This window comes from Ammospiza nelsoni, chromosome 14, assembly GCF_027579445.1.
Source record: "Ammospiza nelsoni isolate bAmmNel1 chromosome 14, bAmmNel1.pri, whole genome shotgun sequence".
In the NCBI taxonomy this organism is placed as follows: Eukaryota; Metazoa; Chordata; class Aves; order Passeriformes; family Passerellidae; genus Ammospiza; species Ammospiza nelsoni.
The window spans coordinates 18,543,397-18,556,878 of record NC_080646.1 but is presented as its reverse complement, the minus strand read 5'-3'; the positions used below and the strand labels follow the sequence as shown (position 1 = coordinate 18,556,878).

The window sequence follows — 13,482 nt, the reverse complement described above, 5'->3', positions numbered from 1 at the left end:
TCACCAAGTGCTCACATCAGAGTTGTATCCCGGCTGGAGAAATTAGGGGTTGGTGATGGTGCAAAGTTGCCATTCAGGAAGGCAGAGTATGAGAAAATCCTGGCATTATGTGGGATGGAGGACAAGGTGCTGTGGACACCAGGAGCCATTCTATTGAAGCACATTTCCCCCTTTTTCAAAGACAAACCCCCCAAGCCCAACCAAGAACATCTCCATGAATCCCTCCTCCACCTGCATCACTTCCAGGATGCCCTGGCTTTGGGATGCCCCTTCTTCCATTAATTTCTTCCCCAGCTGCATCATCTTTAAAATTACCTTTGTTGTTTCCCCTCCAGCTGCATTACTTCCAGGGTGCTCCAGCTTTTCACCCCATGTGCAGAGATCCCACCTGACCTGTAGTGCCCAAGCTTTGGGACACAACACCAAAGCTGCTCATGGCCACCATGCTCCTGCCAGGAGACAGGGGACACCACAGGGCTGTCCAGCATAATTGTCACCTCACCCAGTGAGGAGAGATCACTCACCAATTACCATCACGGGCAAAAGAGACTCACCCTGGGGAAACTAATTTAATTTATTATGGATGAAATCAGAGTAGTATAATGAGAAATAAAACCAAACCTTAAAAGACCTTTTCCTGGCTTCTTCCCAGGCTCAACTTTACTTCTGATTTCTACATTTCTGCCCCCAAACAGCACAGGGGGATATAGAATGGGAGCTGCTTTTTCTCCCCTTCCTAAATACATTATCCTGCCCTCATGGGTGATAGGCTCTGCTTTAGCTGACCTTGTCCAACATGGGGGAAGTCTCTGGTGTCTTCTCACAGAGAAGTGCCCTCTATCAAACCTCAACAGGCAACTGGAACATGGTTTCCCTGACAGGGCCAGAGGGAGACAGCATCATCCCATCATACCATGCAGGGATGGATGCTCAGATGGTGCATGAGTGTCCCTGGCCATCCAACTGCTTTCCAGGGACTGCAGCACACAGAAGGATCACTGCCCTGGACTCCAGGAAAGAGGACTATGGCCTCTTCAGAGACCCATTTGACAGAGTGCCATGGGACAGAGCCCTGGAGGGGAGTGGGACACAAGGAAGCTAGGTGACATCCAAGGATCATTCCTTAATTTAGGAGCAATGCATCCCAAGAAAGAAAATTCAGGTGGAAATGCCAGAAGGCTTGATGGATTAACAAGGAACTCTTGGAGAAACTCAAACACACAAAGGAAGCCTGCAGCTGGGGTAACCCACAGCTAAGGGGCTCAATGACTTGTGTGCCTTGATTTTCACCAGCAACACCTGCTCCAGCCACACCACCTGATGGAGGAGGCAAAGACAGGGACTGGGAGAAGGAAGAACACCTGTAAGAGAAGTCCAAGGTGTGTAAATCCATGAGACCTGATGAGACCTCACAGTTCCCATGAGAGCTGGCAGAGGAAGCATCTAAGCCACTACCCATTGTATTTGAGAAGTCTTTGCTCTCACCCTCCCATCTTCTCCATTCTATCCCTATCTCTTGCATTTCCCTCCTGCTCCAAGCAAGGACACGTCCACTGGCATGTGGCAACCCTGGGCAGGCTTGTGCTCCACCATACCTTCATGAGAAGTTTGCAAAAGGACAATCCAAATGTCTGGTGCACAGAAATCTGAGCCGTGGGTAACCTGCCACTGACACCCCAGCAAGGAGCTGGAGGAAGGGATGTCCATTGTGCTGATGTTTTCCAGGTGCTGCCACACCATGATCCTCATAGCTCAGAGGGTTTGTGTTTGTTTTGCTGGGATCAGCACTGGTGTGGCACCATGGGGAGGTGACAAGGTGACATGATCCAAGCCAGGTGACACCAGCTTCACTGAGGGGGATGGAGGAGAGCTGGCAGCTCGTGAGGCAGCCAAGAGAGCAATGCTTCCTGGTGTGATCACATCAGATAATCTGTTCCTCGGTTCCTGAGGATCAGAATTACACACAGCAGCACCAGAGGAGTTCCCAACACAGCTGCTCCCCACTGAAAGTGTCCTGATAAAACACATCCCTGTGCTAGCCAGGCTCAGCAAAGGGACAGTGTCACCAGCATGGCCACAGGAGAGCAAGAATAACAGTGTCACTGCCAGCTAGACCAGACCTTGGGCCAACACCAGCCTGCAAAGATGGAGGAGAAGGTGGACCCAGCCCAGCGACAGATGGTGGGGAGCCCTCTGGGATGGCTTTAGCAAAGCTCATGGACTCATGGCAGATTTTCTAGTGGGACATGAGGACAAAGTTGGTTCAGGGAAGAAGGACATCATGAGGTTCACTGGAGCTTCACACTCCCATCTCAGATGGACTTGTCCTTCTTGCCTAGCTTACCCTTCCAAGCATTGCCAGGCTTTGGCTTTAGAAGCTTTTCTCTGTGATTTTGCAGACCCACATGGAGAGGAGCAGGCTGGCTTCAGGGAGATCTTAAGAGTCCTTTCCAGAGCCTGAAGGGGATCTCTAAAAGAATGCTGAAGAGGGATTTTTGCAAGGCCAAGAAGTGACAGGCCAAAGAGTAATGGCTTTAGCTGTAAGAGGGGAGATTTAGATTGGATATTAGGAAAAAAATTCCTTCCTGGCAGGATAGTGAGGCCCTGGAACAAGTTTCCCAGAGAAGCTCTGGCTGCCCCATCCCTAAAAGTGTTCAGTGGGACTTGGATGGGACTTGGAGCAACCCTGGCTAGTGGAAGGTGGGGGTGGAATGAACTGGTTCCACAGCAGGGGCTGGAATGAACTGGGCTTTAAGGTCCCTTTCAAACTAAACCATTCCTCAGTTCAGTGATTCTAAACTTGATTCAAGCCAAGAGCTGCTCCACTGCTCTGGGGTCCTTCCAAGCAGTCCAGTGAGGCTGCTACATCCCAAGGAGCAAGGGGAGAAATTGATCCCTCTGGATATATTGAGGAGAGTCTCCAGATGCTTTGACTTTGCAGACATGCCCTTGGTGTAGCTTTCTCCTCTGTATCCTTTGGGCAAGGGGAGATGGCTGCTGCATCTCTGGACATTTCACAAGCTCCAGCTTCCAACAGCCAGATCCAGCACCACGCTTGACTCTATCTTTGACAAGGGGAAGGCAGGGGAGAGATGCCAGGCAAAAACCAGTTCTGGCTCCCCCTGCCTTTACAGTCAAGGACAAGAGATGCTGTGTTACTGGAGCCAAGGCATGCAGCAGACCCAAAGAGACCAAAAGCAGTATCAGGGCTTTTTGTGCAGGACTGGATGTGAAATCCTTGCTCCCACCAGTGGCAACCATCAGCAGCTGGCAGAGAAGCATCTCTGTGCGAGTTCACTGAATTACCACAGACTAAAAATATCTGGGCTGTGGGAAATCACAGGACACCTCCAAGGCATGCTCCGAAATGGTGGCTGCAGAAGCCAGGGGCAGGCACGGAGCTCCACGGTGGGGTGAAGAGCAGCAGAAAAGAACAGCAACCACTCCCTTGGCAAGGCCTCCCAACCAGGAACTGGCAGGGAGGGATGTTTCTGTGCTCCCTGCCTCAGGGATGCTCAGTTCATCCATCCTGGCACGGCCACTGTGACCCTCTTCTGATTTCCACCCAAAACCACCCTACAAAGTCCAAGCTTTCCCAGCTTTGCTGCTGCCCATGGGGTTCTCCAGCAGCCCTGGGATTTTCAGGGAACTCTGCACTTCCAGGGCTTTTGTGTTAAGGGAAGTCACACCAGGACAACAGGCTGATGGGGCTGGGGAGATGGGGGAGCCCCACAAGTGAAGGGTGCCAATGTTCCTTTGTGCCGCTGTGTTTCCCAAAGCCCAGCCCAGCTGTGCCTCAGTTTCCCCAGCTGAAGGTGGTGTATCCTACAAAGTGACCAGGCTCTTGGAGACATTGATCACACAGTGCTGGGGAGGTGGTAGATGAGTGCAGACCTTCCACAGATTTCTTTGGAGCAGATCCACCCTGCAGATCCCCTGGCCCTGGGATGTGCAGAGCAGGACTTCCAAACTCTCCTGTTTTGTGTTTCTTCTCACAGGTCTAACATGTGACATCCTTCTGCTTTGGAGCAGCAGAACAAACACACTTACAGCTCCCAGCTGCCTCAACCAGGGTGATTTTTTTTCCTATATGGAATGGATGGTAAAGGAGAAGAGTGCCAAGGTCCCCATCCCAAGCTAGACACCCCAGTCTTCCCTGGCATGGTCCATCCACTGCTCTCTTCCCAAACAGCTCAGGTGCTATTTCTCAATATGCTTTTTCCAAGCAGCCACAGCAGCACCTGGTCCTGTGCCAACCACGGTTTCCAAACCAGTTTGCCAGCAGGAAGAGAGAAAAGGCAAACTGGGCCAACTCCCAACTTTCCAAAGCATGGAACAAGAAGAGAACCTCACTGGAAGCAGATAATGGGAATGGAGGTTTCAGCTCAGCTTCCATCCCCAATAACAGTCTCAGTGAGGAGTGGCTGGGATAAAGGCCAACAGCTTCATTCTCTGCACAGAACAGCAATGGAAGAGTGGGAGCAGATGTCCAAGAGGAGCACATGGATACCTGGCTGAGATGACCCAACAACCAGCCTCCACCACCACTGCTCTCTCCCACCTTTGTGCTTCTGGACTGTTTCTGCTTCCACACACAAACACAAGGAGTTCCCCCCATGCCTCCCAAGGCAGAAACCTCCAGCATCCCACTCAGGCTAGAGGGAAGGCCAAGTTCCAGCACTTGCCATGGGCCACTGAGCCACCTATTCATCCCTGCATTCCTTGGCAGAGCCCCAAGAGCAATGAAAACCCATCAAAGGACCTGGGAAAGCAAACCAAGCTGTGCACGGATGAGATGAGCTCCAGTGGAAAAAAAAGATTGGATTGGCTTGGCAAGAGAGGCGAGAGGCTGATCTCCCACTGAGTCGATTTTGAGAGCTCCACTGGGGTTTTTTAATCCAGCAGGAGATTTCTGCCACCTCCCAGGGTTTGAGTGTTTTTGTGACAGACCTGCGGGTTGCCAAGCAAAAATGAAGTCAACTCTGTCGAATTCCCCTGCCGGCTGGCACGGCCTTTCCCCTGGCACCTCCAAAACAAGTCAGCTCTTGTCCAAGGGCAGAGAAATGGCAGCTTAGATTTTTGCCTGCTGTCTGGGCAAAAGGATAACGCAACACATGGGGCTGATGCAAATATTGGCCCATTACTCCCTTTACTGGACGGATTATGGCCTGCTCTCACACGGCTCCTCTGTCCTGACCACCCAACTGGTGGCAGGAAAGCCCAGGACAGCAGGGACATGAGAAGGAAGGGACTGCCACAACTCCCCTGTGATGAAGCTCCATGACACTCACCATCCTCTGTCTCCTGCCAGACGATGCCCTCCAGGTTGACGCTGGTGCCAGGCTCGCAGGGGCCCAGGCACTCGGGCTCGGTGGCCAGGGCCACGTCGCACGTGTTCACCCCCCACCGAGCGCGTGCGCACCATGATCTGCTCGCACGGCGACGAGATGTCGTTGTTCACCACGGGGACGAGGAGATGCAAGGGCAACACTGCAGGCGTAGAGACTGGAGATTCCATCTGCGGGGAAAAAGAGAAACGTGGTCATTGTCAGGAATACTGCTGGTAACACAGCAAGGAGAGCAAGTATCAACAGATATTTACATTTCTGGAGAACCTCAAGCTCAGAACTGCCACCTTCAGTTCATGTCCCACACGCCATCAGAGGACAAGGATCTCGCAGGGCTCTGCTGCCATGCCCATGTAACCCTGGGGAGCTCTGCAGTCACAGAGATCACAGCCAAAAGTCCTTGTGCAGGAGATATCTGTGCTCCTGCTTGAAAGAGCTCATGGCAAGTTCCTTCCCCGACGGCTTCTGTAATCATGCCCGCTGAGGATGCCTCTTGGCTATGGCTCAGATGTTAATGCAGTCAATGACTTTGGACCCCACGGCTCCCTAGAAGAGCTTCTGCTCAACCAGCAGGACAGGACAAACGAGTAGCAGACTCCCTCTGGCACCCATGAAAACCAACATCCTTCTCCTTCCAGAACCACCCTGTGACCACCTGCAGACACAGGCACTTGGATCATATCCCTCTTCCCTATGCAAGTATCTGCTTCAGAGCCTGATCCAGCCATTGTGCTCTCTTTGCACACAGAAACCAGATCCCACAGCCAGAGCTGGGCTTGGAAAGCCAACAAGCCAACATGCCAAGTGGAAGCCCAGCCAAGCAACCCTGCTGCTGAGAAGCCAAGGCCCTTGGCCGCTCTGCCACGCAGGCAGATTACAGCAGTGTCAGGAGGAGGATGGCTGATGGGCTGATTCTGTGGCTGGCCAAGGCAAGGTGGAGACCTTCTCCTCTTTGGGGCTCATCAGCCAAGCCAGCCACGGCCAGCCACCCCTACACCTTGGCTTGAGAGGACCTGCAGCAAGGGGCGAGCGGCTCCTCTTCAGCTGAGACTTCCCCTCTTCACCATTTGTGATCTTTAGGCACTGGGCTACCTCAGAAGAGAAGCAGACTGAGGAAACCCATCACATCCGCAGCAAGTGCTGACCTGAGTTCCTGTTTCAAGCAGGCAAAGATTCCTCTAGAGCACCCAGTTGCACTCCCAGACCCTCGGAAACTCTTCTGAGGGAAAACAATAGACCTGGAGAGCCCAAGTTTGTGGTTACCAAGTGTGGACATGGGCACCAGCCCAGCCCAGCTGCTGACTCCCATCCTGGTCCTGACCAGCTGCAAAATTTCCCTGCTCTCTCTCTTGCTCACACATCTCCCTCCTTCCAGCAGGGGAAACAACTCCAGCAGAACCTTGCATGTCCAACCCAGCCTGCCCCACCCGATGGGGTAACCACAGCAAGCGCCTGGAGCATCACATCTCCCCACCAACTGCTGACCCACAGATTCTCTCCACAGCCCTGGTGACACAAATCTCTAGGCAGAGGAGCAGAGATGAGGACATCACATCCTGGCTCTGATAGGGCAAGTGGATTTGCTTTTCCAGCAGAACACAAAGCACCTTCTGTCTGCAGCCCTCTCCCTGTATTGCATCCATCCTCTCTCTAGACAGCTCATCAGAGCAACATGCAGCCCACCTGGCACTAAAGATGGCCTGGAGGTCTCTAACAGCAGTGGCTGGACCTCACAGTGCCCTCCTCAGCAGCACAGCTTGTCATCCACAACCACCTCCAATCTCCCAGCAACAGAACCAGCTCTCCTCCAGGAGCCCATCTCCAGACCATCCACCTCCAAGGCTGCCATAGGGCCAGTGGCCCAACTGCACCCCATGTGATTCAAGAAGGGTGGTTTTGGCATAAAACCGCCCCAGAAGGCTGCTAGAGGAGCTTCCAGAAGACTCCCACAGGAAAATCACCCCCCAAAACACAGCAACCTCATCAGCACATCCAGGGCAAGATGCTCCAAGGAAGTGGGATGCTTCTTAGAAGGGGTTCCTCAATGCCCCATTCTGCAAAACACACATCAGTCACCAGCAAAGGAAGAGCCAGGGAAGAACCAGGGTGGTGGGCAGCAGGAAGAGCCCAGGGAGTGGCAGGGATCACTTTCCCCCATTGCCCAGGGAGTGGAGGCTGTGTGTGCATGTTGGAGACCTGCTGAGACCGTTCAGCTTCCTTCCACTCTGCAACAGAAACCACAGCGCAGCTCAGGAGTGTTTAATTACAGTTCCAGCTCTGCTAATTATTGCCCGGTCACATTCGTAATCTGCATTATGCCATGGTGCATAATAAGCAGCTCACTGAGATCTCTAATAAGCAAGGCAGCTTGATGGGATTTCATATCTCACCCTGCTCTGTAATAAGCAGCCTCTTTCAGCAGCCGTGGGGAGACAAGGCGGCTCTCCTGCTCCCTTGCCCCAAGCTCCAGAGCAAAATAAAAAGGTTCAGGATGGTTCTTCAAGGGTGAGGGCAGGAGCAGAGGTTCTCCGCTGGGACACAACCAAAACAAAACAACTGAAAGCCATGCTGGAGGAAAAGACACATGGATCAATCCCTGAAATTCAGCTCCCCCTCTGTGTGTGCCTTATCTCTCATTGCCATGATCTTTTCACCCTCCAGCTTGCTGAGCAAGGTCAGGAGACGCAGGATGGCTGGGAGAGCCCTGCATATCATGGGGCAGCTCCCCTGGCTGCTCTTCCCCTTGGAGGGAGAGAGGGAGCCTGGGGCAATGCTGGCTGGGGGTGGTGGGCAGCACTCACGCCCCACAGCAGTGCATTTCACATCACCTCCAGGGCTGTGCTAACCGAGATCCCCAGCTCCAAAAACGAGCACTGTACCTTCTGGCCACCCCCCATACCGCTTTTAGGCCCTAACTACCCCTTGCAGAAATAAAATTTCTTTCTCTTTCCAAGCTCTTAAGATGAAATACCGGCTGCACTCAGACTGCTGGAGGAAGCTGGTGTGTGTGCAGGCAGCCCTATGGGAGTGAGATGGGGTGAAGCTGCAGTGTGCCAGCGCTGGCCATCCGTGTCCGCCCGCCGCTGCCTCCCCTGCTGAAAGCCCTTTGTGTTTGTGGCGGAGGCTTTCCCATCACGAGGAACGTGCTCTCACCAGCGCCGAGGACACAAGTGGAACGGAGCCAAGCCCGGGCGGCAGCGGCCGGCACAGCCTCTGCTCGCTGGGGGAAAAGCAAATCCACCCAGAGTCCCCAGCGATGCCAACGGCACCGTGGCATGCCAGGCTCTGGGGGATAATTAAATCCTACCCCTCGTTACAGCCACCCCCAGGAAGGTGCAATGGGGTGCCACAGTGGGTGCTGGCATGGAGAGATGCACACAGAGCAGTGCCTGCCATCTTAGCAGCACTGGTTAGTGCATCAGCCGCCCTCAAGGGGACAGAACAGCAGCAATTATTAATGAGAGAGTGAGAAGAGGGCAAACCAGAAATAAAAACACTCCACTGGTTTTAATGTCATCTAGACCACCCATCCATATTTATGAGAATTTTGGTTTGTCCTCAATAATAAAAGTCAGGCAAGAAAAATGCATTTTGGAGTGATAAAAGCCAAAAGCAAAAACTCCCGAGAAGAGCAACTAGCAGAGATATTATGCAGTGCATTTCCAAGGGCAGAGAGGGTGTGAAGGTGCAGGGCACCCCCAGATCTGTCAGCAGAACTCAGGGTGAGACCACCAAAGCATGTGAGATGGTTCTAGGCTCCAGCGTATCCCCACATGAAGAAGCTATGCAGCACCATGTACCATTTTTCTCACCTACAAGGTCCTTTCACTCCTGCAGACACAGAGACAAGAAAAGCCAAGAGGGAGCTTTGTTACTAGTCACAAACTCATGACTCTGTGTCAGAAGACAGAATATGGACCAAAGGTGCTCCATCACAGGAGCATTGCTCTCAACACGTCCCATGTCACTGATCAGCTCAGCTCAACATTTGGGTGCTCTGATGTTTTCACTCCTGTCACTACAGGGAGCAGATCCACCCAGGTGGCAGGCATCTTCAGTGGGCATCTCTAGACCCCCCAAACCACAGCACCACAGTGCCTCTTCCCCTCTGCTGACCTTGGAAGGAATTTCAAAGAGTCTTCTCCAACCTGACCCCCAAAGCTGGGTATGCAGAGCCTAAAGACAAAATCCCTTTGTTGGCTCTGGTGCCCACTATGTCTGTAATTCCATCTTTAATCCGCCTGCAAGCAGAACTCCCAGTCACATCATCCCAACAACATCATCCCAACACACTGGAGGTACAGGCTCCAGAAGATCCCCATCCCAAACAGTGCAGGTGCCACTTAACCCTGACTGTTTGCTGGCTGGATTTCTCCAGCAAGAAAGCAGCCAACAAGAGCTTCCAACAAACACCCACATGCAGGGAAATAATGGTGGCACAAGCGTCAGGTCCAAGGATGGAGCCAGGAGGGTGGCCTGGGACACTGATCCCAATCCTGCTGCCCATTGCTCTCCCCTCTTGCTGTAGCAGGAAGTTGAGGTTGCTGACATCAAGATGTGAAAAAAGGATTCTGTTCTAGACAAAAGTCTACCTTTCCCTGGATAAACACAAGCTCAAATAAACAAAGCCAGTTATTTCTACAGGCCACAGGAACACTTGGGGAATATATGGGTTCCTTAGCTGGCAAATCTGAGCCCACAGGGCAACAGGGCAGTTGCTCTAAGAAAAAGAGATTGACATTTGTGACAGCCCTCCCTTATCAAGAAGCAGTAAATGCCACAAGGAAGGATTAATGCTTCCATGTGCTTCCATCTGTGCAGAATGCAGTGGGTTCAGCATTGCACTCCCTGAGTTTGCCACTCAGAGAAGACAAGTGAGTGTGGGACCTCCTGGCCAGCACCACCACCAAAGAGCCAGGCAATTCAGATGGGAAGTAAGGAGTTTTAAGGAGCAGAGATCCCAATTTCCCAGCCCCAGGGCTCTCAGAATCCCCCTAAAAACATGCCAAGAGAGGCCAATTCCCCACCACTCTCCTTCACAACTTGTTCCCAGTGCTCATCACCATCTGCTTCCACCCATCAGACTTGGGATTCATGGCATCTCCCAGCTGTGGGGCTGCTGATGCCAAGGTGTGATGGGAATGCACGACCTACAAAAGGTGCCTCTGTGTCCCTTCCTGCCCATGCTCCAGCTCTGAGATCCAGGGGGGGGTTTGCCTCCATCCATGCAAACACTCTCCCTGGCCAGCAAGTCCCTGCAGAATGGCCAGAGCAGATGGTGGCCAAAAGGATGGCACAATGCAGCCCAGTGCTGGGGTTGGCAGCACATTCCCAACTCAGATCAGTTTTATCTGGGCACTTTTGGGCAGACCTGGCTGAGCAAGTCTGTTCTGGCCACAGGTGAGTGGGCCACAGGAACCAAAACCTGGAAGAGGATTACCTGCATAAAGCTCCCAGCCCCACCACCAGCACCACCAAAACCACATCTGGTCACAGTTAATGGGAATATCAGGGTGAGCCATCCCACCCAGTGACACTGGAGGCACAACCTCCCACCATGCCAGTGCTGGGGGCTGATCCAAGTACCCAGCTGATGCAGACAGCTGGGTGCTATCAACCTCAGCCACACTGCTGGGGAAATGCAAATAGAACCCAGCATGACTTACGAGGAGCTTTCTCTCTGCAGAGGAGATGGGAATAAAATCACTGCTTGAACACAGCCTGTCTTATCTCAGTGCTTGCAGCATTTTGAGATCAAGAGGAGGCAGACACCGCAGAGGCACAGCCTTGCATATTACTGTGTCTCCAATAAAGCCAGGAATAGTATCCAAGGCAGACGTGCTGGCACCAAGTCACCTGCTCCAACCACTTACAAGACTATCAGATCTGCTCCTGGAAGGGAAAAAAAGGTGTCTCCAGCAGGAGAGAGGTAGTGAAGAGCAGTGATGAAAGGGGACAGGTGACATAAGTGAGAGACATGGGAAAGAAATCCAAGCTGGGACCTCTGTGCATCAGTCCCACCACATGTCAATGGGTCTCCATTCTGCCTCATCAAACACTGATATCCCACAGATGGGCCACAGGTCTCCTCATTTATTGAATTAAAATGTGAAGCAGCTCAGTTGGTGGGGAAAAAGGGAAAGATCCCATGTGGAAAAGCAATGGAGATGCATCTGGGTCATAGCAGAGCAGAAACTATTAGAAACATAGAGCCTGACCACAGATGGCCACAAGTATCCTTCACAATGACCAACCCAGCCTCCAGCTCCTTCTTCAGCACTGCTGCTGCCATGGTCAGCTGTCATCCTCACCTCTGGCAGTGCTGCCTGAGCAGGAAAGCTCTAAAGACAGCAAGTGACTTCCCACTGGGAACCCAGGTCCCCCATTACACCCCACAACCTATACCCACCCTTCTGCCAACACAGCCAACCATCACAGATGCATGCCTGGCTTCTCATATTTCTGTTTCCTACATCTCCATCCTCCAGCATCCCCTGCACTCCTGACACCAGCCATGTCTGCTGCAAGTCAGGTTTCTATGTGGAAGAACCACTGTGAGGGAAAGTCTTGCTTTTGCTATTTTTTTTCCACCAAAATAACCAGGCAGCTGCACCCGAGGATCCGAGCAGTGCTCAATAGCTGCCATTAACAGCACTTGCTGACCAGCACATTTAAGCAGGCAAAGGAGAACATAAAAGGTTTCACAGTGCCTCAGTGCATCAATCTCCTGGAGGGAGGATACAAATCTATGAGACCTTTCACAAACCACTGGCAGCTCCAGCCACTGTTAAGAGCCATCTGATAACCACCAGCTCCACAAACCTGGCCAAATGACACAGAGGCTGAAACAGCCAACCTACAGACATCCCTAAAACCCAAATCTGCAAGGCAGGCATGAGAAATCAGATGAAAAAGAAGGATTTTCATGGCAAGTGGCTTTAACTTGCCTACAGGGTCTGCCTTGTGCTACACAGCACACTGGCCAGCATCCTGAGCACCAAGCACAGACCCCACCACCCTAGGGATGAAAAACATATTGTAGAGTTTGGAATCTTCATTGCAACAGATCAAGAGATGAGTCTGAAAGAGGCTGGAAAAGCAGGCTCCTGGAGACAGCAAGAACACAAAAGTTACCAACAAACCTTGGCAAGGATCACCAAGCAAGGACTGCAAGCCAAAGCTGACACTCGGTAGGTCAGGGCTGAGGAAAGAAGCTGGCACAGCAGCTCAGCTCTCTGTTAGGGAATAACACAACTCCACCTGCCTGTCTCAACTTTTCCTTCAGTTTTTTCACCCATTTTTTCCTCTACCTCAGTCTCACCAATCTAAACCCCTAAAACATGGACAATGTGGCTGCTAGGCCTCCAGCAATTCATGTCAGGGCACAGCCACGTGTGCACACACACCCACAACCCTACATGCAAACTCAGAGCATTAATAATTTAATCACTTTTAATTAATGCTTATCCAGGCACAAAGTCCTTACCTTTGAAAAGCTGCAGTACACAGGAATCAGTCAGAGAGGGGAGACAGCTCGAGATTTACAAATCATTTCAGCACAAAATTGGATTCTTGTAAATACAGAGGGAGAAGATGGATCCATGACTCAAAGTAAAAATGAGCTAGGCTCAGACCTGTCTCATCTAGGATGGGTTCCTCTGCTTGCTTGGTGCACAAGTCCAGGGACCAGCTTTGTCCACATCCATCCCAAAAGCCAGTGCCCACTTGCAGGTGAGAGTGGACAAAGCCACCACAACCACTCTGTCACTGTAGACCCATGGTAGACAACACAACCACGTGCAGGGATGTGGTTTTATCACATCACTAAGACACCAACTTTTATACTCATAAAGCACAAGAGTTGATGTGGTAAAAGGCCCTGGTGTTTTCAGAGCAGAGCTGACAAAGAAGAGATGGAGTGTAGGGTAAAAGACGGGCTTTGTTTGGGGGTGTTTTGATCAACCAAGCTGTGAATGTGGTGTGGGACAGCTGGACCTTCCACAACAGCCAAAGCTGTGGCACTGAGTTGTGCCTCCAAGGCCTCAAAGAGGGCCAAAAGCAAGTCCCACTCACATTCAGAGTCCCTGTGCAAGAAACTGGGGGAATATGGAGTTACAGACATACATAAAACAGC

General features: G+C 52.0%; 1 protein-coding gene across 1 annotated transcript in view; it reads right to left on the bottom strand.

The window, feature by feature from the left end:
• ZNF609 (zinc finger protein 609) overlaps nucleotides 1-13,482 on the bottom strand; it is a 61,984-nt gene that overhangs the window by 9,553 nt on the left and 38,949 nt on the right. The window contains 2 exon segments of the mRNA XM_059482216.1: nucleotides 5,292-5,403; nucleotides 5,405-5,518. Coding sequence (XP_059338199.1) covers nucleotides 5,292-5,403; nucleotides 5,405-5,518 — 226 coding nt within the window.